The 23,776-nt window shown below is 31.3% G+C and overlaps 1 protein-coding gene across 9 annotated transcripts in view; it reads left to right on the top strand.

Annotated features, from left to right (window-relative positions):
• LOC129742447 (uncharacterized) overlaps positions 1–23,776 on the top strand; it is a 584,572-nt gene that overhangs the window by 497,493 nt on the left and 63,303 nt on the right. For 7 of the 9 annotated variants that reach the window (XM_055734387.1, XM_055734355.1, XM_055734361.1 and 4 more), the window contains exon 7: positions 2,658–3,215. The exons of the other annotated variants lie outside the window; for them this stretch is intronic. In XM_055734387.1, coding sequence (XP_055590362.1) covers positions 2,658–3,215 — 558 coding nt within the window. The remainder of the gene's footprint in view (positions 1–2,657; positions 3,216–23,776) is intronic. 9 annotated transcript variants of the gene reach the window in all.

Here is a 23,776-nt window from a genome sequence, read left to right as displayed (position 1 = left end):
AAAAATGACAAAAATGACAAAAATGACAAAAATGACAAAAATGACAAAAATGACAAAAATGACAAAAATGACAAAAATGACAAAAATGACAAAAATGACAAAAATGACAAAAATGACAAAAATGACAAAAATGACAAAAATGACAAAAATGACAAAAATGACAAAAATGACAAAAATGACAAAAATGACAAAAATGACAAAAATGACAAAAATGACAAAAATGACAAAAATGACAAAAATGACAAAAATGACAAAAATGACAAAAATGACAAAAATGACAAAAATGACAAAAATGACAAAAATGACAAAAATGACAAAAATGACAAAAATGACAAAAATGACAAAAATGACAAAAATGACAAAAATGACAAAAATGACAAAAATGACAAAAATGACAAAAATGACAAAAATGACAAAAATGACAAAAATGACAAAAATGACAAAAATGACAAAAATGACAAAAATGACAAAAATGACAAAAATGACAAAAATGACAAAAATGACAAAAATGACAAAAATGACAAAAATGACAAAAATGACAAAAATGACAAAAATGACAAAAATGACAAAAATGACAAAAATGACAAAAATGACAAAAATGACAAAAATGACAAAAATGACAAAAATGACAAAAATGACAAAAATGACAAAAATGACAAAAATGACAAAAATGACAAAAATGACAAAAATGACAAAAATGACAAAAATGACAAAAATGACAAAAATGACAAAAATGACAAAAATGACAAAAATGACAAAAATGACAAAAATGACAAAAATGACAAAAATGACAAAAATGACAAAAATGACAAAAATGACAAAAATGACAAAAATGACAAAAATGACAAAAATGACAAAAATGACAAAAATGACAAAAATGACAAAAATGACAAAAATGACAAAAATGACAAAAATGACAAAAATGACAAAAATGACAAAAATTACAAAAATTACAAAAATTACAAAAATTACAAAAATTACAAAAATTACAAAAATTACAAAAATTACAAAAATGACAAAAATTACAAAAATGACAAAAATTACAAAAATTTCAAAAATTACAAAAATTACAAAAATTACAAAAATTACAAAAATTACAAAAATTACAAAAATTACAAAAATTACAAACATAACAAAAATTACAAAAATTAGAAAAATTAGAAAAATTAGAAAAATTACAAAAATTACAAAAATTACAAAAATTACAAAAATTACAAAAATTACAAAAATTACAAAAATTACAAAAATTACAAAAATTACAAAAATTATAAAAATTACAAAAATTACAAAAATTACAAAAAATAACAAAATTTACAAAAATTACATAATTTACAAAAGTTACAAAAATGACAAAAATTACAAAAATTACAAAATTTACAAAAGTTACAAAAATTACAAAAATGACAAAAATTACAAAAATTACAAAAATTTAAAAAACATAACAAAAATGGCATATAAATGACACAAAAATTAAAAAAATGACATGAAAAGAACACATACATGACACACAGAAAACACAAAAATGATAATGGCACAAAATCACACATAAATGACACAAAAATGACACTAAAATGACACAAAAAATCCAAAAAAAAAAACTGACATTTAATTGATACAAAAATAACAAAAATTTTAAAAAGTTAAAAAAAATGCAAAATGAGAAAATTGACAAGAATGACAAAATTACAAAAAAGACTCAAAAGTTTAAATTTTGATAATTAAAATTGTGCTTCCGGATTGGCAGCAGTCAACCTTCTAACAAATTACGAAATTTTGACATTTTTATGGTCATTATCTCATTTCTGTTACAGGAAAGTGATGTCTATTTCAATGCATCCCATTCATTGGTCTGAGTAACAATCCGTGTAAACGTTTTTACAGGGAATAACATCGATTATTGCGAAACGTTTAACCCTCTGACACTTGCTCTCATCAGGAATCACATTATACTCATTCCGCAACTAATATCGTTGATAAATCAATTAAATCACACGTGAGCACTTAATTCAAACGCGTCGTGCCACACTATTATGCAGAGCTTAATTTACGTCACCAGTTTCCTATTTATATGAAGACCGTTCCGACACTCTTAAGCGTTCAATAGCATTTGCTGCGAAACTCAATGGGGAGTTTTTCTGACATCATTAAAAGCAGAACCGATTCATATTTACCTTCCCTGTCGTCAACCATCATCATCATCATCGGTTGAATGAGGCTCTTTCTCCAGAGGCGATGGCGGGCGTTACGATGTGGCTTTTCTCTTGGAGAGGAGGGGCTTGGGTTTGAATGAAGGATAGGCAGGTGTGGATGCATAATATCACACGCCATAATTAATGGTTCGAAATTGTGGGTTGTCGGTTTTAGAATGTCGAGAAGAGGTTGAGTGCGTGCTTTAGAAGCGTCCGAAAAGTGTGGGGACAGGACTACGTGACAAAATTGCAAGGACACGTGTGGTTCGGGATTGTGTGACTTGTTTGTGGAAAATTTTCCTCGAGGGCGAAGTCCGATTTTGACCAACGTTGATGGTTATCAATTTTGAATCCATATTTTTTTTAAAGAATCAAAACTCTCACATGCACTATTGTAGCACTTCTAATCACAAAATAACACCGATTTTTCTATCAGCACCACTAAATGTATCACCTTTCCCATTGCAGATGTACTACCTTCCGCACTAGACAGTTTCTCTGGCACCGCCACCAATTCCATCTATCCCAACTTCTATCCGTCGGATGTGATCGAAGATCCGCCCCCGACCAGCACCTATCCCTACTTTCTGTTTCCCTCGAAAAAATATCCGGTATCGGCCTTCGAGCCAACAATCTTCAATGGCGTGGACTACATCAATGTCCCGGCCATCGTCCCTAGCACCAATCACTCAACCACCCAGCACCAGCATTCGCACCACCCACAACATCCCTCTGCACCGCCACCCCCACCCTCAGCACCGGACGATTCGTACGATCGTCTTCGCACCGATGGCACTGAATTGCACCACACACAGCAGCACCATCACTTTTCTTCCACTGAGCACCAACGCAATTTTGACAACAGCTTCGGCACCAACTTTAGCAGTGGGCATCACTACGGTTCCCATCACAATGGCCAGCATGCCCCACCGAGATCCGGCGGAACAGAACCGGAGGGCACCGGAAGCAGCGCCTCCTGGTGGGACGTTCTGGTGCCCCCTGATCTGCAGCAGCGACTGGAACGCGGTAAGCTCACCCTCTAGATGTTTGTTGTCGTAGATAGTAAAGTAGTTATTGGTGAAGAATTGAGAGAAAAGTTTGCCTAAATTGCTTAAATTTTTCAGTCGAAAAAACGTTTCAAAACCTTGAACAATTCTAAGGTTTAAATAAAAACCTAGAAAATCGGATAAAAGGATGAAAATATATGCAATCAAATACTTGAAAATGTTGAAAATGACTTAATAATATCACAAAAAAAAAACAACACAAAAATAAAACAGGAATGACACAAAAATGACAAAACAAAAACTTCAAATAATTCAACCACGAGATAAGAATAACAATGAATAATAATTAAAAACTTGAAAGTGTTATAAATATTACACATAAATCACACCAATTTTCCGCACCATACAAAAATTTCACAAAAATGGCAAAAGCATGGAAAAAACTGACACAAAGTTTGAATAAAAACAAATCAAACATGTTGATGTAATGCAATAAAATAATAACACAAAACTAATTTAAAGCTTTAAAAACATAATGCAATTCTGAAGAAAAAAATAAACATAAAACTGAAAGAAAAACAATAGAGGCATAAGAACACAAATAAGACACAGGAAACGATGGTAAATGCTGCAAAAAGGACGCAACAATGACATAAAATTGACAAATAAAAATGATACAAAACTGATACTAATGTAATCCAAAAATTGCAGAAAAGTGAAAAAAATAACAAATCAGAAAAAAAGCTCTAAATATGAAAAAAAAAAAAGCAAATATAACTCAAATACACTCTAGTAGAACAATTTCATCTATGCACAATATGACAGGCCATACTAAATCAATAAATCTCTCTTGTTTCCCAACATCGGAGACCATCAAGGAATTCTTGAAATATTTAATATTGCGTCATTTCTACTGAGCATCACAGAATTATTCAAAAGCTTCAACCCGAATTCAAAATTCACCTGTATGGCGACTTCAATCAATCGAATCTGCAATTTATATCCGATGAAGATAATGAAGCAATCCTCTTACCGATTTTTGGAATTAATGAAACATTACAATTTCTTTTCGACAATCTTGCTACCTTATGTCTTAATCAAATAAATCAAGTGAAAAACGCCTGCAATCGTTATCTCGATTTACTGTTTTCAAGCTTGACTGATGACTTTTGCATTTTGAAGGCTACTAATCAAATTTGGAAAAATGAGATCTTTCATACAGTTATCGAATTTTCAATTATATGTTCTGACAACAAATGAATACCAGAATACGAATTTGAGGAGACCCTTGACTTTTTCCATGCAAATTACACGATGGTTAAAACTAAATTACAATCAGTTCATTGGCAATCATCATTTCAAAGTGAAAATGAAACTGTCAATCAGGTAGACATTTTTTATAACATCCTTGGTAATATCTTGAGTAAATATGTCCCAATAAAAATAAAGCGACGAACAAATAATAACAGAAATCCGCCATGGTTTTCAAAAGAGCTAAAGCATCGTAGAAGTAAACAGCAGACAGCGCAAAAAAACTGAAAAAAGACAGCATCGCTAGCTAATAGTTCAAAATATCAAGAAGCATGCAACAAACTAGCCATATGTATTAATACCTCCTTTGAAGAATATAATAGGAAAACAGAGAAAAACATTAAAACTAACCCAAGAAGCTTCTTCAAGTATGTAAGTTCTAAATTGAAAAGTAATAATTTTTCATCTTGTATGCACCTGGACAGCGCTAACGGTAATAATTCCCATGAAATATGTAATTTGTTTGCCAATTTCTTCCAAAGCGTATACACCAGTTTTTCGGAAGCCAATCGCGATACTGCGTTTTTCGATTATCTTTCCGACTCAGCATCATTGACTCTGGTAGATTCAATCACCCTTGAGGAAATACAAAAATCTATTTGCTCCCTGGATAGCTCCAAAGGACCCGGGCCTGATGGAATTCCTCCATTACTTTTAAAAATTCTTGTAAATGTACTGAGTTTGCCCTTATTTCTTCTGTTCAACTCATCGTTGAAATCCGGGTTTTCCTCAAGTATGGAAAGAATCTTTTCTTATTCCTATTTTCAAGTCGGGGAAAAAGTCTGACATTAAAAATTACCGGGGTGTAGCAATCTTATCGTGCATACCGAAACTTTTTGAAGCAAAAGTGAATGAAAAAAATATATAATCAATTAAAAACACTCATAACTGAAAAAACAAGATGGATTTGTTAAAGGAAGATCTACAACGACTAATTTACTTGAATTTGTTTCTTATAATATCCAGTCCATGGATCAAGGAAATTCCGTTCAGGCTCTATACACGGACTTCAGTAAAGCTTTTGATAGAATCGACATAACTTGTTTGTGGACGCAGGAAAAAAAAATCCAAAATTACCCTTGAGTGTCAATTCGACACTCCTTCTCAAAACCGCTATGTCTCTCCTCTATCTCAACCGATTTGTATAAAATTTATAGTTGTAGAAGCCTCGTCATGTAGCTAAAATATATTTCTCAGAAAATAATCTCCTACAACGCCTAATTTTTCCATTATTCAAAGCCTTAAAAAAAAAAAAAAAAAAACATGCGTCGAAAAAAGACTGTAGGTCAGCTACGGAATACTTAAAAAGTTTTCTAAGTGTTCAAGAAACCTGAAGTCAGAAGCTATATTTTTGAAAAAAATTTTAAGATCATGACCACAAAAAATGCAAAAACAGTGATGTAAACCCGTACTTTTGAATCAATGACCCGTAAAAATTGTTAAAATCAGACCAGATACATTTTGAAAATAGGATTGGAGAGTTAGCGTAATTTGACACATTTTCACATCTCAAGATTGCCTCAAGAACTTTTGCCGAATTTTCAAAGGAAGCTGTTTTTTTTTTGAGTGTTTGTCAATTTGAAATTTCTCGGATTTTCTAAATAATACTTTAATTCAACTTTGCACTGGATTGTCAGTATATTAAGATAGTTTGAAATGTATTGTTGACACTGTATTTTTATCAATTGTCGATTTTTGGAAAGTTGGAAAAAATTGCGTCATTCGAAGACTGACGATGTAAATTTATTTTTTACAAAATTCAGAAAAATCTTCAATCTTCTCGGAATGTTCAAAACAACTTGACATCATACAATTAAAAGCGATTTTTATTATCTAAAGTTTCTTGGAGCTCTGAGTACTGAAATGAAGAATAAATAGAGTTGAAATAGGTGTATAGTTAGTGACCATGAACACAAACGTTTGGTGATAGTTTTAAGGAAATTTTCCATCCTTTGATCAGTGCAGTAGGGTTAATTCTATAGAAACACACACAAAAAAAATGTTTTTTCACGCTTTTTAAATTTTTAATGAAATTTTGTATATTTTATGATAGAATAAAACCATCTTTGTACAACAGTTAGATGTAAATTTGAGACTACCGTAATTTCGAATAATAAACTTCAACTTAAAAAAAAATATGATTTTCCTAATTCCCATCTTTTCTTCTGGAACAAAATTTACAATTTACATTTACGGTTTACAGCTGAAGCTGTAAATTTACTGAACCGTTTCAAAAAATAGATTTATTTTGAAATCGTGTTCATGGCTGTTATATTTTTGTTGATTTTGAATAGTTTTAATAGATACTAAAAATTGAGTTAAATAAAAAAAATCGAAATAAATCGTAGTTCTGAACGAGGCAAGAAACTGTCATAAAAATGTTTTGCTGAAGCTTTTCGTATCTTGATCTGCATTTGTGGGTCTGATCAAATGCCCAACTATGCTATAGAGCAGACTTCCTCTCCTTTTTCGATCGTTCCCATAGTCAACTAAAGCCTTGGAAATATTTCAATCAAAAGGGGTCATTTTTGTTGCCAAGGACATGAATGCCCTCAATGCACTGGATTTTAAGACCCATCGAAAAATACTGGGTTATTTTGAAATAAACAATACGAAAATATCTTGAGAAGTTCAATTCTTAGGGGAAAAAAATGTAGAAAAAGAAGAATTCTTTATAAGGAAAGCTGCAGATAAACTTTGTATAAAATTTAATGAATGGTGTTCGGCTTAACATTGCGATTGTACAAATATGGCCGTTCAAATCTGTAAGTGAACTTTAAAGTTTCAATAAGAACTTAAATTTAGGGCTGAATAAAAGAAACTTCAGCATATTGATTATGCTGATCAAACTGTGTATGACCTTTTTAACGACACTTTTGGTTGCTTGGGAATAAATATGGGGGTGTTTAAACAATATCTGGACACTCTTGTCAGATTTGACTTGTCGCAAATTTTTAATTGAATTTATATGCAAGAAAAACCTGTCAGCATTCTCCAACACGATCTTCAGTCTAAGATGTTTTCCTGAAGCCTTAAAATAATTAATCCATCATAACCGGTATGAAATTTGCTATCTTTTGCACATTGTTTTAGCGCGATAGCCTTGCGTTATCATACTCAAAATCCAGGGCAAAGTTGAATTCAGTTGCTAAAATAGTCAATGATAAGGCAGATTGATAAAAAGTTCGAATTACAGCTACTACTAATTAATTCACTTGAAAAAAATATATATCGTAGCTAGATCAGCTTTGGCGATTGATTCATTAAAAAATACGTTTTGAGATCATTTTTTTTACATTTTTGTGGCCATGATCTGAAGAAATTGAAAAAAAAATTCCATATGTGCAACATATAGCTTCAGTTTTCTCAAGCACAAAGGGAATATTTTTTGAGCATCTAATAACAGACTTAGAGCCTTTTTCCTGAAACATGTTTTTTTTTTCAAAATAAATTTCTTCGACTTTGAATAATTTTGAATTGATTTACTGTAGCTGAATATTGTTAAAAAATCATAAATGAGTCACGTTACAAGCTTTCCAAAACTATAGGTTTTGTAGAAATAGCCATGGTAAATTTTCAAACTCATACGGTTATTTTATTAGAATCTATTGAAGAAATAAAACCTATTTTTTTTTATTTCTCCGATATTGCATTGACATTATTAGCTCAAATTTCCCATGCAAAAATACCTTGTTGGCTCTAAGGACCTCAAATGACACAAAATAAAAAAACGGAAAAATATAACACGTTAATAACAATAAAAAATAAAGCAAAAATTACAGGAAAAGACAAAAAATAAGCACATAATGTGTAAAAAAATCCCCTTATAAATAAAAATTGATTCCAGTACTGTGACGAAAATCAAACAAAAATAAAATAGAAGTTTATTGAAAGTAGCCCAAAAATTGCACAGAAGACACAAAATAAATAAAAAAGGACAAAGAAAAAACAGAGAATAAACTCAAAATGCTACTTATTAATCAAAAGTAATTTTAAAAAAATGGAAAAACTAAAGAAAAATGCAGAAAATAACACAAATACTACACAAAACTGAAAAAGAGATACTATTAAAAACTCAAATCGATTCAAATGTGTCACAAAATAAAACAAAACTGACTCATAAATAACACTAACATTCCATAAACTGACATTAAAATAACACAAAAACAACGCTAAAATAACACAGAAAAAATAAAAGATCATACAAAAAAGACCACAAAACCTTCGCAAAAATGACGCAAACATGTTTCAAAAAAGTAACAATTATGATTATAAACTGTTCACATTTTTGTTATAATCGTAACACTTCCGAGGCTTTGTGACCTCATTTTTTTTTGTTGTTTTGAACTAGTTTTCGATCAATCATTCTTGCACCATTTAAATTATTTACGCCATTTTTGTGGGTATATTTCGTGTCATTTTTGTGATACTTTCGTAACATGTATGTGCCGTTAAAGTTTTATTTTTGTGACATATTTTTAATCGTCTTTGTTAAACTGCTACAAAATAATTAAAAAACTTCTTAAAAATATCACAAAATTTAAACAAAAATCGAATATGAAATGAATAAATTGAAAAAATATAAAAATTCCTTAAAAAATATTTTCATTTGGATACCTTATTCCTTTTTTCGAATCATAATTTCCTGAGCCTTCGAATGGTTCTGGTGAATTTAACTCTTAATGACGAAATTCTTAGTAACAAATGGAGATGCAAAATAATTGAAGTTTTCCAAATATGAAAACGATAACAAAAATTAATAGCTTCCAAAATATTTACGAAATTCAAACACTTAAATAAGTATTCATTGTATTTTTTTATTTGATTTGTAAGAATTTTGATTGCACTGGACAGCTGTAAATTTTCGGAAAATGTTGTATTTTTTCGGAGGTTTCCTAAGTCACAAAAAAATGAAAATTGACAAGAAAAATTACTCAAAACACAACAAATTAAAGAAAAATTATAAAATACTGAAAAAAATAAAGAAAAATACAAAAATGATTAATCTTTGAAACAGAACAGAACTAAAGTTGCGAAAAATAACACAAATATAACACAAAATTGAAACAAAATTGGCTATTAAAAACTCAAAAGCGACTCAAATGTAACAAAACATAAAAAAAATTCCCTTAAATGAAATAAAAATAACATAAAACACAGCTTAAACATCACAGAAAAGATAAAAAATCATACAAAAAAGACACAAAACAGTCAAAAAATGATACAAAAAAGTAAAAAATATGACAAATTTGTTAAAGTTTTTGTTATTCTCGTATTTCTTCCCAGGTTTTGTGAAGTCATTGTTGTGTTATTTTGAACTTGTTTTCGATCAATAATTTTTGCATCATTTACGTTATTTGTGCCATTTTTGAGGGTCGATTTCGAGTTATTTTTGCGATAATTTTGTAACATTTATGTGAGATTAAAGATTCATGTTTAACAAAAACGACACAAATAATTTGAAAATAGGTTAAAACAATTCACACAAAATGTTTAATTTATAATGAAAAAGTTGCATCAAAAATGTTTTCATTAGGATTACTGATTTTTTTTTCTTCTGATTTATTATTTCCTGAGCCATTTTTTTTTTTTTTTTTTTGACTGGTTTTGGTTAATTGAACTTTTTAAGTGACGAAATACTTGATAACAGATATGAATGCAGCTATAAAAATCTAAATTTTCCGCAATAGAATATCAATTTTTTAAAAAAGATTTCGATACATTTTCAAAAAGTTAATTCATACTTCAATTAGGCCGGAACAAGTTTCAAATTGTTCTTTTGTCTCTCGTAGTTGAAGCATCGCGAGAAGGAATCATAAAAAGTAATGCAAAAATCTAATACATGGAATCAATTGCAAAAAAGCTTGTATGCAGCAATATGTTAACTATATCCGTAAAAAAACTTTTAATTCAAGTATTTTTTATCGAAAAATTTAATAACACATTTGTATTCAATATTTGTTCCGGTCTTAGTTTCTATAATATTTGTTTTTTTTTTTAATTTTGATTGTACTGAGCAGCAAAAAAATTAAACTTAGCCTGTTTAATTTTTTTGATTATTTCATGTTCAAAAAATGTTTTTTTTAAAAGTTTTTCTACCTTTTTTTCGAAATTTTCAACACTACCCAGCATTTGCAAAGGACTATGAATGAAAAAAAAATCCATAAAAAATGATCTTTTTGATTAAAATTTTTGGGGTAGTTCAGTTAACAGCATTCAGTTCGTTTAAAGTTGAAAAAGCCGATAAACCTTCCAATAAAATGTGACGACAGAAAAATTCATCAAGTTAATTTAAAAATTTTAGGATTTAGTCGAAATTTTTAATTTTTTAAATAAAAAACTACATCCACCAAGCGATTCATGGAAAAAATAATAAACCACGAATGGATATCTGAAAAGTATTAAATACAATGCTTTTAGATGATAAATTTAACGGATTCATTTCATGACCTTTTCTTTAAAAAAATCGACTATCCAACTGTCTAAATTTCTGTTATTTTTAAAGAGAATAATTTTTTTTTGATCGAAATTATTGGAATTTGTTTTGTGTAATAAGAAAAAAAATACAATAAATTAAACTGTAAAAATGCTTGATGAATAAAGTTTCCCGAAAACAAGAATTAGCGAGTTTACAAAAGCATTTTTTAAAAACGATTTTTTCTCAATTCTTCACTGAAACTATATGTTATGAAATATTTATCACCAACCACTGTATCACAAATCTACGAATCTATATCACAAGCACCGCAATATTCTGAAGTGCACTCGCTCACAAATTTTGTTCTGCACCCACAAGCACCACAAGCAACTTGCAAGACCTGAAACTACAAAAATGCAAATCTGTTTTCCAAGCATCCGAAAAAAAATCACAAATTATGCAACGCAAAATGCATTCAAATGCACCAAGCACTTTTCGCACCTGAATGAAACTGTTTTGTATTTAGCACACCACACCTTTCAGCACCGCATCCGAAAGTGAACGTGAAATCTGTAAAAAAAAACGAAACAAAAAATATCCGATTAAATTTTCTTTCGAGGGGAACATTTAATGGATTTTGGTTGAACTTTTGCCAATTTTTATTTTAAACACTGTTAAATCCAAAACGTTTTGTTCCACAAATTTATAATTTATCATGCAATTTAACTTTCCAACGACTATTTTTCCGGAAAAATTCACTCGATTTAACCCTTTGAGACATTTGTTTCCAAATGTTTTGTTATTGTTTTGTCTTGCGATAATGTTACCAGCTGGTTTTCTGAATAGCACAGCCCCCTCGTCTCCCGGGACGGAATAAACTTCTCGACGGTCGGAAGCTTCTTGCTAGAAACCAATTCCATTCCAGCCCCACTCGTAAATCGTTCAAAGACAACAAAATGTTTCCCAAAGACAAAAGAACAACAACAATCGCACAAGTCTGCTGTTTGGCGAAATTTCCGTTTCCGTTTGCGATTCCAAAACGACAATTCCTACCGGCTTGGCTCAACTTGTCTTTTTCGTTTTTTTTTTCTATCTCTGGAGCCACGCTCAGCCCCTTTTTTAATCCAGCTCCATTCCTTACAAATTTTCAAACTGTCTGAAGCTCGAGAGACGTTCCTCTTCAAGCGTCTGGAAAAATTTGTCGTCTATGGCGGTGGGGCGGCGTATTTACAATCGAATCATCCCCCTTTCCACACTGGCTTCGGCTTCTTTAAAAAAAAACACACAAGACGGGCGCTCGCTGAAATTGTGTAGCAGACTTTGATGGAACTCGTGTAGGAAGTTTTGCCCCCCACTTCTCCGAGTTTTGTCTTCATCTTTCACTTGAAATTCGTATCAGAATTTTCCTAGGACACTCTCCCCACCCACTCTTTAAGCCCACCCATAATTTGGGGGTGGGTGCCACTTGGTGGGGAAAACTGATTACCATTTATTTTATTTATCTTTTAATTAAATGCGGAAAAGAGACACAGCCAAGAGTTGAGACTCTCAGCCAGCGCAGTAGGGTTGAGGGTGGGAAGACAGGATTGGATTGTGGATATCTGGGGCAACAATGGCGCAACTTCCACCAAATTGTGTGCAAACGCAAAAGCAGGGAGAATTTTCGGATAGGGTTCTGAGTGGTGGTGCAACTCCACGGATCTGGGTGTTGATTGAAGATTTATTCGTTTTTATCATTTTCTATTTAATTTTCATTACTCCCGCGACAGTAATTTTGGTGGTGGTGAAGATAAATAGGAACGGATTGGCTCATCAAAATTGAAGTTGGAATAAAATAGTGGAATATATAAACAAATTTTCAATTTGTCAATGAATAAACTACACACAGAAAAAAAATATCACTCCTCAAAATAAACGGTAGTAATCGTTAAAAAAAAAACTTTGTCAAGATACCTCAATATTATTCTCTTGTTTAAAAAATTTGATATATTTTTGTATTTATCCTTGAATTTTTAACATTCAAAGAGTAAAAATTTAATTTTCAAATAAAGGAATAATGATACCTATTTAATTCTTTATTTTCATAATTCTTTCAAATTTATGTTATGACCGTTAAAATCATAATTTTTTTCTTCAAATTAATCTCAATAGAAATTTTTTGGTTTATTGCATCTTCGTTGGAATTCATAAATTATAAAGATATTTTTGGAATAATTTTCCCAAATTTCTTCAAATTTTTCAAATATTCAAACAAAGGACAAAAAAAATATGAACCATGTTAAGCTTTAACTATGACAATTTTTCTTATATTTGTTTTTTTTCTGATTAACTTTTCTAACACTTAGAAATATGAATTGTGAAGGTGTTATCCTCACTCGAATAAACTCTATAATTTTACCCTCTTACTTCTCATCAAATGCATTTAAGGAAAATTAATTTCAAAATTTTCTAACATTTTTTTAAATTCGAATATTTTTATCTCAATTCCATATTTGGATCCATGAACCTGAATTAACAATTTTTAATTGGAAAATCAAGATTTTAGTATGAAATCTAACTGTAAGCTCTGTCTTTGTGAATTGAAAATTTGAAACTAATTTAAAATTGTCTTTTGATTCAAGGATGAATTCAGATTTTAATAACCACTGGGGTAAGTTCATGAAATATTTCTAAAGTCGAATTCGAATCCTGGCTTCTTTTTCCCAATTTTTAGCTCTGCCCTAAACCTGAGAACCATTCCAAATTTTGTATCACAGTTTGAATATTTTTTTTTTGTGTTTTGATAGCGAAACCAATTATATAAATATTCATGATTGTTGAAATTTTTTCGGAAGAAAAATCCAGCAATTTCCAAAAAGATCGTACTTTAACTCTAGTTAAGAAAACCTGGAAACACACAGCGCGAGCAGATTTGTATGGCAAAATTAAACTTGATTTTCTATCACGCGTTGAAAGTAAAATTTGGTGTCATGGATAATGATTTTTCCCATTTTCATGCCAAAATATCTTAACCCTTAAATGCATAGAGTTGTTATAAATTAAAACTAATTAAAATCCAATTATCTCGGAAAATAATGAGAATTTTTGAGCAATGTATGTAGATTCCGGGATCTGATGCACGAATAAAACCCGCAGATAACCACACCGAAAGACACTTTTCGGATACAAAGAACTACTCAGGCGATTTACTGGGAATCCACTTTATTCAACCAAACGCAGCTGTACGACCATTCCCGATAACAGTCGGCAAAACACTGTCAATTGCGTATTTCTACACTTTATCACGTTGAATAGCAAGTTATGAAGATGGGGATGTTCAATCCAACATGTATTTACAAAAAAAAATTAAGATTAAAATAAGTTAGCTTATGGTATTTTTAACACGAATTTTTTTATGTATGTATATAAAAGTATGCAAAAAATTGCAAAAATAAAATTTAAATTTTTTTTAAGAACAGTTTTTTTGAAAACTGCTGTTATTTCTTCGAATTTGAAAACTCTAACAAATGTTTTAATCTCAATCAATCACAAACATATTTCTGCGCCTTATAAACAATGTTGAAAATAAATTTCCAAAATCGCCTTGAAATAAATCAACAATATCAAAAATTATTTTTCAATTTTGATGGCCCATAACTATCACAAGACTCAAAATAATGGCTGCAAACTTGTTCAGTTGTGTTATTCGAATTTAAATGTTATTATTATACTAACTCAATATTTGCTGTTCTCATTTAAAAAAAAGTCGTGCATGTGAGGGTTAATTGAATTTATTTTGACCCAAAAGATATGATAAATAAAGCTTAAATAAAATAAGATTTTTCATGCAACAATATGATTAATTTTATTTTTAGTACCGCAAAAATGACTCGGGAATTTTTCATTTTTGTTATGAAATATTGACCTGAATTCCAACCTGGTTTTGAATCTCATCTGGTTGAAGAGATAAATTTAAACCTGTTGTATTCGAAAGTGATATATTCTCATTCAAAAGCGATGTGATAAGTTTAAATTACAAAAAAAAATTATGGGTAAATATTTAGATAAACATCTACTTATTGTGATTTAAGTTACTTGGCTGAGATCTGAATAAATTTAACTGATTAACTTCTACTGTATGCTATTTTCGTTTTTTTTAATCGCCCTTACACAAACTAAAATTATATACATCAAAATATAAAGTGATTTGCGAAAAATAGCCACAGGCCACAGCACTAGATTCTACGCAAAATGCATTTAACCCTTGTAAACTTTATTCATTAGCAAAACCAGTTTTAAAACGGTTTAAGGAAAAAATATTTATTTACCGGTGTTCGAAAAAAAGGAGCGCAGAAAAAAACAACTTTAAAACGCCAAACACTATATTTTTAAATATTTTTTAACCGTTGTTTAAAGGAGTACAGGAATGGTAAAAATAAGCAGATATTGAAATAAAGTTTTGACAAATCCGTCAGGGCATGCAACGATGTTTGAAAAAAAAAAAACTATAAAATTTTCCTGTTTTCAAAATCTTGATACTGTGCAACATCTGCTGTTGAAATATGGTTGTTATATTGGATTATTTGGAAAAGCTTGTTATCAAACTCCCCGTCCATGTTTATTTCGTATGTTTTGCTAAACTCAAGCAAATATTTCAAAATCGATCGATAATTGCTCAACAAACTTTTACAGCTTCAATCCAAAATTGATCACAACTCCAAAATAGAGACTGAGTAAGTTATTTTTCCAATACTGTATATATGTACATTCCGTGTCATAAAAAGATTAGAAGTTTTTTCAAATTAATAAAGTTCATTGTAAGTGTTTATCGGTAATATTCTGTAGGAATTATGAATTTGCAGTATAATCGGAATTGTCAATTGAATTGTGAATACTTCCATTCCAATCAAGAAAAATTTGAGTTTTTTTTTGCTAGAGTCACCCTTCTGCAGCTCAAATGTGCCAAATTTTTTCCTACATTTTTCAAGAAAGTTGATGGTGAACTTAAGTTAATTGAAGAATAAATAAACAGCTTTCAAATAAAAAGTAATTAGTCCAAAATCAGATAATGTATAAAATCTGCAGAGTAAGAAGCTCAATCTGCCATCCACAGCTGAATTTTTAACAAATTTAAGAAAAAAATGACAGGTCACGACCGGTATAAAACTTTTGACAATGTTTTTTCCCAGTTTTCAAAATGTAGTTATAATAATAAAAGGATTTTTTTTCCATAAAACATTGTAAGTGCCATTTTTTTTTCATGAAATGTTAAATTATTCGAAAATAATTCAAAAATAATTCGAAAATACATGCTTCGGAAAAAAAAAGACTGTAGATCTGCTAAGGAATGCTCAAAAAAATTTCTTTTAGTTTCCAAGAAAGCTGAAGTGAGGAACAATACGTTGCCCATGAAAGTATATATATTTTTTTGTTTTGAAATTTTTGAACATCATGACCACAAAAAATGTAAAAAAGTGGTGTCAAAACTATATTTTGAATTAATGAATCGTCAAAATTGTTCAAGTTATACCAGCTAAATTTTGAAAATAAAAATGAAAAGTCGACTTAATTTGGCATATTTTTTTATTTTTAGATTTTAAAAATATGAAACACATAATTTTGAAGAACTTTCCAGTTAGCTGTTTTCGAACCATAAATAAATTTGCAATTTCTCTTTTTTTTCTAAGTACCTAAACTAGGGTTTTAATGGATGGATAGGAATAAATTTATGAATTTCAAAAACCGACAATAAACATTTTGTTAATTGGCCCAAAAACCTGACCTGCGAAAAATTTCAGTTCAATCGAACTTGATTTAGGGTTGCCTCAAAGCGCTCGAAGTTTTAGTTTTTTGAACCCCTTACCCGATCAGGAGATCATCAGATATCAAAATAAGAACTTAAACATATCTCAACGAAATATTTATATCTTTTTCAGTTAGAATATTGTTCTTATAATTTTCGACTCTTAGTTTATTGAATCTTGGCTATATCTTATTTTGATAGGCATTCTTAAATAGGATTGAACTCATTTTTAACGATAAAGAATTATAATTCTACTATAGTTTCAAATTGTCATAATAAATAATAACCGTATCTTATTTTAATATGCATATAACTTCCCGATCAGGAGGGAAAAACTAAATTATATCAAGATGAGATATTTTGATACTAATTTTTTTTCCTATCTAAATGAGTTATTATTCAGTACACGTAGGATGTTAAAATATCTCAAATTATATCAAAAAATCTATGCGATCATAGCTAAATTATATCAATTTTAGATATGCTCCTATCAAGATTATATCTGGTTCAGATAGCATAGTTTGATATTGGGTAGAACAAAATCTATCAAAATTATAACTTATCAAGATATGAATGCTTCGAGTAAATTTTCTAGTGGAAGGTCAATAAACCACATTATTTGCTAAAACCATGCCCCATATTTGGTTTCCCAAAAATTTGATTCAATTTTATGAATCTGTTTAGCAAAATTCGTAAATGCATGGTTTGGGCCGTTGACTTCGATGTCCGTGTTTCATAAAAAGTTGCTCGTATATCAAAATATGATATAATCATTTTATTTTAGGACAATCCGAAAAAAATCTTTATCATTGAAAATGAGCTCAGCCCCATTCAAGTCTGTCTATCAGGATAAAATATAATTCAGATTGGAAAAACTTGAAATCGAAAATTTGGAGTGCTTCATCATAACTGAATCAGATGTAAATATCTTGGTGAGATACGTTTGAGTTATTATTTTAATATGCTCTCCTGATCGGATTTCCATGAAACACGGACATCGAAGTCAAAGGCCCAAACCGTACTTATATGAGTTTCGCTCAGCAGATTCATAATATTGAATCAAATTTTTGGAATACCATGGAGCATGATTTTAGCAAATAGCGTGGGTTACTGACATTCCGCTAGAAATTTTTCTCGAAGCCTTCATATTTTGATAAGTTATAATTTTGATAGGATTTGTTCTGCCTAATATCAAAATATGCTATCTGAACCAGATATAATCTTGATAGGAGCATATCAAAAACTGATATAATTCAGCTATGATCGTATAGATTTTTTGATATTATTTGAGATATTTTAACATCCTAAGAGTACTGAATTATAACTCATTTAGGTAGAAAAAAATTAGTATCAAAATATCTCATCTTGATATGATTTAGTTTTTCCCTCCTAATCGGGTAAAAATCACCTGAGGAAGAACAAAGGGAATCCGGAAAATCGAAATTTTTATTTGCATGTCAAATGACTTGAAAATGCATAAGAAGTCGAAATGTGGTATTAGCTCAAAAAAATTGTTTGTCAAAATTTAACTTCAAAATTAAAAAAAACACCATAAGGGAGACCAAAGAAAATACGGAAAATAAAAATTTTAATTTGGATGGCGAATAACTTAAAAATGCTGGAGTTATCTCAAAAAATAATTTTGCCAAAAATTGACTTCCTGGGATTTGGCCGTTTTCCAGAAAATCCGCCGTTTTTTTTAGAAACCAATAAAGTTCCAGACAGTCGCTTTTTTCCAAAATTTTGTTTTGTGATTATAATTTTAACGGCATGTTCGGCGAAATGAAAAATTTGAGAGAATTTTATTATTTATAGAAATTTGAAAGAAAGGCGAATAGATAGGCATTAGTGCTCGTTTGAAGTGTGTGTAAAACCACGCTCTCAAACTACTGGGCTCGCTATACATGAGAATTTTCTTTCTCAGTTTCTCATGTATAGTTAGCTAGAGTAGAGCAAAGGCGCGGCAACTCATGGGAGCTTTTCATCAACATGCCCTCTAGCCTAAAATTTTAATACCTTCCAAACTTTCTCCTATTGGCGCACAAATGCCTGTCTATCCACCTTTCTTTCAAATTTCTATAATTAATAAAATCCTCTCAACTTTTTCATTCCACCGAACATGCCACTAAAATTATAATCATAAAAATTTCGGCGATTAAAATCATAGCATAGCATGGGGTGACTACACACATCTTGCATTGGCTGATACACAGGGTACAACTGATAATGAAAACCAACACGAGATGCCAAAATGAGTACCTGGATTCATTTCAAGTGCTACTTCTGAAGATCAGAGTGGTACCATAATGCACACCGCGGCAAGTCAATGTAATCATGGTGAAGAAGGTCTGAAACAGCAAAAAAAAAATCTTTAGGTGCAGAGAACTTGAACGACCCATAAAGCTGTTTCAGAAGGGGATTGGAAGGGTAAGCTATAGAAAATCCTACACGGCAAATAAGATTGACAAATTTCAACACGAAACAATCTCACCAAATCCTGAAGAGACGTCACACAATTTTATATTCTCTTCCAGTAGACTGCAGCCCATTGTTCGCCACGGACTTCTTAATTTTTTCATTTCTCTCAAATTTTATTTCAAAAAATCACAGCAAGCCACAACATGCTCCGATCGATGGGGAAATTTTCTGATAGCACAGAAATTCACATTTTTCAGCATTTGTTACTTAACAAATGCATTTTGTTTTCCACACTCAAAGTGACACTCTACTATTCTAATTAAAACATTTTCAAAAAAACACTAATTTGGAACCAATGTAAACCAGCCTGTTTGATTTGACTTCAATGGCAAGAGACCAAGTGTTGCGTAGTACCACAACAACAACATTATAATGCAAGCCCACGCGAGTGGTTTCCGAAAAAAAACTCATTTTTCCATGTCGTATGACACTTCTTGTAAAATACATCTTCGGCCATCCGGTAACAGCTTTCAATCAAATATTTTCAAAAGTTTCACAACTTAAAGTAACTAAAAATTGAAATTTTTGCGGAAGGTGAAAAACATGCGTGCGCTGCTATCTGGGCAACGCCTACTCCCCCAAAAATTACGGCGATCAAAATCATATAAGAAAATTTGTTTTCCGAGACATTACCAGATTTCGAAGCTTAACGAAATTTTAATTAATCTGGCATCAACATTAATATTTCGATTTTCTGGAAATTTTGCTTAGGTTAGTTTTTTGGGCTTATCTTAAAAATGTAAAAAATCAGTGTCCGATTTTCGACATGACCCATTCGCTTGCCACTCTAACATACACTGATTAATTTAATGTATTTGCATGAACCATCAACCTGTCTACAGCATAAATTATGAAAGAAGTTAAAAAAACGGTGGAAATAACTTCCGGTCTTCCGGTAGCTAAAAAATTTGTGTCAAAGGGGATTTTTTTTCAATACCTTCTTAATACAAAAATAGTTACTGGTTTTGTGATTAATTTTTTTTTAGTTGAAAAATTGGTGTTTGGATGCCCGAAAAATCAAGATAGCTTGAAATATTTTACAAAACTACTTCCTCAAAATTTATCTATAACAATACTTCGATATGGTTTTGTATGCAGCAGAGTGAAAGAGGTCCTGGAAGTTCTCTAGACAAGAATCGTCAGATTTCCCGAATACCGATTGTTTTTCTTTTTAAGCAATAATTCATAATTCCTCATCCTTAATCTTATATATAAAAATGGAGGCATTTTCTTTGTAACAACATCACGTATGAATGATGATCATTCGGAATGAAGTGAAATTTGGTATCCGAGGGTAATTTGGGTCAGAGATGGTTTGTATAATAGTTTCAAGGATCTCACTTTTCATGGAAGGTGGTGCTGATTAGCTAGCTAGCTAGCTTAGCTAGGTGCTAATACAAATTCAACTTTATTTGTTACGATTTCCATAAGAATCTATTCGCGAACACGATGCAGTTAAGGACGTGTAGATGAAACTAAACATTTATTTCGATTCATACTTTAGAAGGTAAAACGAAGTTTACCGGGTCAGCTAGTTTTTAAATAAAATTGATCGCTTTTCATATCGGTACGAAGCTAATGACTTTTCAGTATCAGGGATCAATCCCAAATTTAAGTGCCAGACTTGTGTACTGATAAGGTGAAAGGTGTGACGGAATGAAATCGGAAAAAAAATTACAAAACAACTTTCAAGCAACATTAAAGGAAGCAATAGAGTTCGAACGGAAAATATATTCCTGGCTTTGATCAATGAAACGAAATCGCTAGAGTAGCACCAACTTGAAAAAATGTTGCATGGAATGTTTTGAAGTTTATCTGGCACTGGAATTTTCCCGGCGATTGTTCGGGATCCGGTGGATAAGATGGCTTGGCTGAAGAAACACAAATTTGAAAAGCTGTAGCTAAGTTTGTTTCGGCTTCGTTTAATAAGACTGACTGCTACCAAAACAAAAACCAAAAAATAAAAGAAAGTTTATTTGAAAAAAAATATTTGAGATCCGAATTGATAGTGAGTTTACGAATAAGTATTTTTGACATGATGCATACAAATTTAAATACTCTGGTTTTAAATCAGTTTAAGATTGTTCTAGCTCCTACAAATGGAACGAAGTGGCTGAATATTTACAGATTTGAAAAGCTGATTGGGGATTGTTTAGAGATTGTCCCGGCTCCAATTGATAGGGTGAAATGGCTAATAAAGTATGTGTTTTTAAGTAGTTAAATTTATCCTTTTAAATAAGGTCCTTTTTCTATGGGAAAAGGCAAATTTTTTCAACAATTAAGCATTAAGTGGTGGTACAAAATCAGAATCGAAAGCACAAACTTTCTACGCGTATCATAATTCAAAGGAAAAGATAAACCATCTCCATATTCCCGGTCATAACTTTATTATCAAATTCGTGCTCGTCATCCCTTGTAGGAAGGCAGGTTTAAATAGAAACACAAAACCATGTTTTCCGAAGTTTAACCCCCAGCCCGGGATTATCTCGGGGTGTTGAAGGGTGAAACTTTCTGATGGCCCAAACAAAACAATCGTAACGAATGGGTGCCGCTTTCCGGGTCCAAAAATTTTCATAAAACTAATATATATATGTTTTTTTTCAATTTTGTTTGAGTTAAATACTACACGTAAAAAATGAAAAATGAACCGAATTTGTATTACAATGTAAAAAAGCAAGCTATTTCCAAAAAAGAAAAATTTTTTGGTCCAAAAATTTTGTATTTAACTGATCAAAATTTGTACCAAACGTAAAATATGTTTGATACCAATGCCATCAAAAGATGCAGATTTCTGTGCACTTAAACTTTACTCAACAAAATATGTTGTTTTTATCATCGTGTGAAGAGCTATTCACGGTTTAATCCTTATTAAAAATCACAATTTAGGATGTTTTTTATTGAATTTATCAAATATGTCTTAATAAATACCTACTTTAAAATAAAGATACTTGCACTTATTTTTGGTCAGACTGGCTGAAAAAGTAATTTAAGATATTGAATTTATTCTTTTAAATAAGGTCTTCTTTTTTTGGAAAAACGGCATTTCAAAATTTTTCCGAGAATTAGGCATTTGATGGTAGTAAAAATTCAGAATCAAAATAGCAAACTTTCTATGCGTATCATAATTCAGAGGAAAAGATAAATCATCTCCATATTCCCGGTCATAACTTTATTATCAAATTCGTGCTCGTCATCCCTTGTAGGAAGACTGGTTTGAATAGAAACACAAAACCATGTTTACCGAAGTTTAACCCCCAGCCCGGGATTATCTCGGGGTGTTGAAGGGTGAAACTTTCTGATGGCCCAAACAAAACAATCGTAACGAATGGGTGCCGCTTTTTGGTTTCCTCCTTAAAGTCCTGCGCTCGTAAAACTATGAGTATCATAATTATGAAAACATCCCCATCATTATCATCAACAGCATCGCACCGTCGCGGGCGCCATTAAAATCATCATCATCATCATCATCGTCGGCGACACCATTTTTGGCACATTTTCACCCACGAGCATACATTCATTCACATACAATTTCAAAAGGAGACTAAACTGTGGAACAATGGCTGATGGAGCCATTATCAGCCCGTTTATCGCTCGGCTGGTACAACTTGAACTGGTGTCGGTTTTCTCCTGATCGTATGTGTGTGGGTGTAAGTGTGCGCTTTTTATGTTCGAAAAGTCATATTTGCTATTGTCTGCTTAATGTGGATGAGCTTGATTCGTTGCAGGTTTTTTTTTAAATTTTGACGAAGGTCGATGCCCAAACAAGGCAAACAGTGCGCTTTTATGACTTTATTTAGGGGACAAACTTTTATCTTTCTTTGTAGAGGTGTTTGCATACCAGAACTTTGTTGAAAATTTTTGTTTTCAATCATGTATGAAATATATAATTTTTGATTTTAATATGGATGAACATCGATTTTTTAGTAAGCGAAAGAAAGAGAAGAGTTTGAATTTCCGTGAAAATCATCCCCCCTTACCCATTCACCGAAAACAGTGGGGAGGACGGGAGTAGGGTGCCAATGTTTTGGTGAGTTCTCTAACGGTATACCTACTTAGGAAGAGGCCGAGACGGAACAATGAGCCAAAAAGCATGGCTCATCTTCAGTATGTTTCCGTGTGGATGCACTCAGTTTGAGATTTTCGAATCGTTGTCGCCCTCATCCAAGTCTGAAAATAAAATCTCTTAACTTTCCCACCGTTTTCCTTTTCTAGAAAACGCCCCCAGTGGCTCCGCAACTGTAGATATGCGCGATTATCATTATTGCCATTGTTAAATGTTTGGCATCAAATTTAATGGGAGCTAATTCGGTCTGGCAACATACACAGGACATCCAGTCGCACTTCCTCCCCATTCGAGAAGTGGGTTTGTTTTAAGGTCTGTTTTTCGGTTTGTTTAGACGGGATTTTCCGACACATTTAACACGAGTAGGTATGTGAGCGCAATTTGCAAATCATTTGAATGATAATAAAGTTGAAAACTAGGAAGACGAGGGCCAAAGGAGTAGGAATGTGAGAATGCTGAGGTGGATGTTTCGAAGTTGAAACTTTTCTCATAAATGTTCAGCTGAACAACTGAATGCTGATTCTAAAA

This window comes from Uranotaenia lowii, chromosome 1 (genome assembly GCF_029784155.1).
Source record: "Uranotaenia lowii strain MFRU-FL chromosome 1, ASM2978415v1, whole genome shotgun sequence".
Classification (NCBI taxonomy): Eukaryota; Metazoa; Arthropoda; class Insecta; order Diptera; family Culicidae; genus Uranotaenia; species Uranotaenia lowii.
The sequence above is the reverse complement of the archived record's forward strand: the minus strand, read 5'-3'. Positions and strand labels throughout refer to the sequence as shown.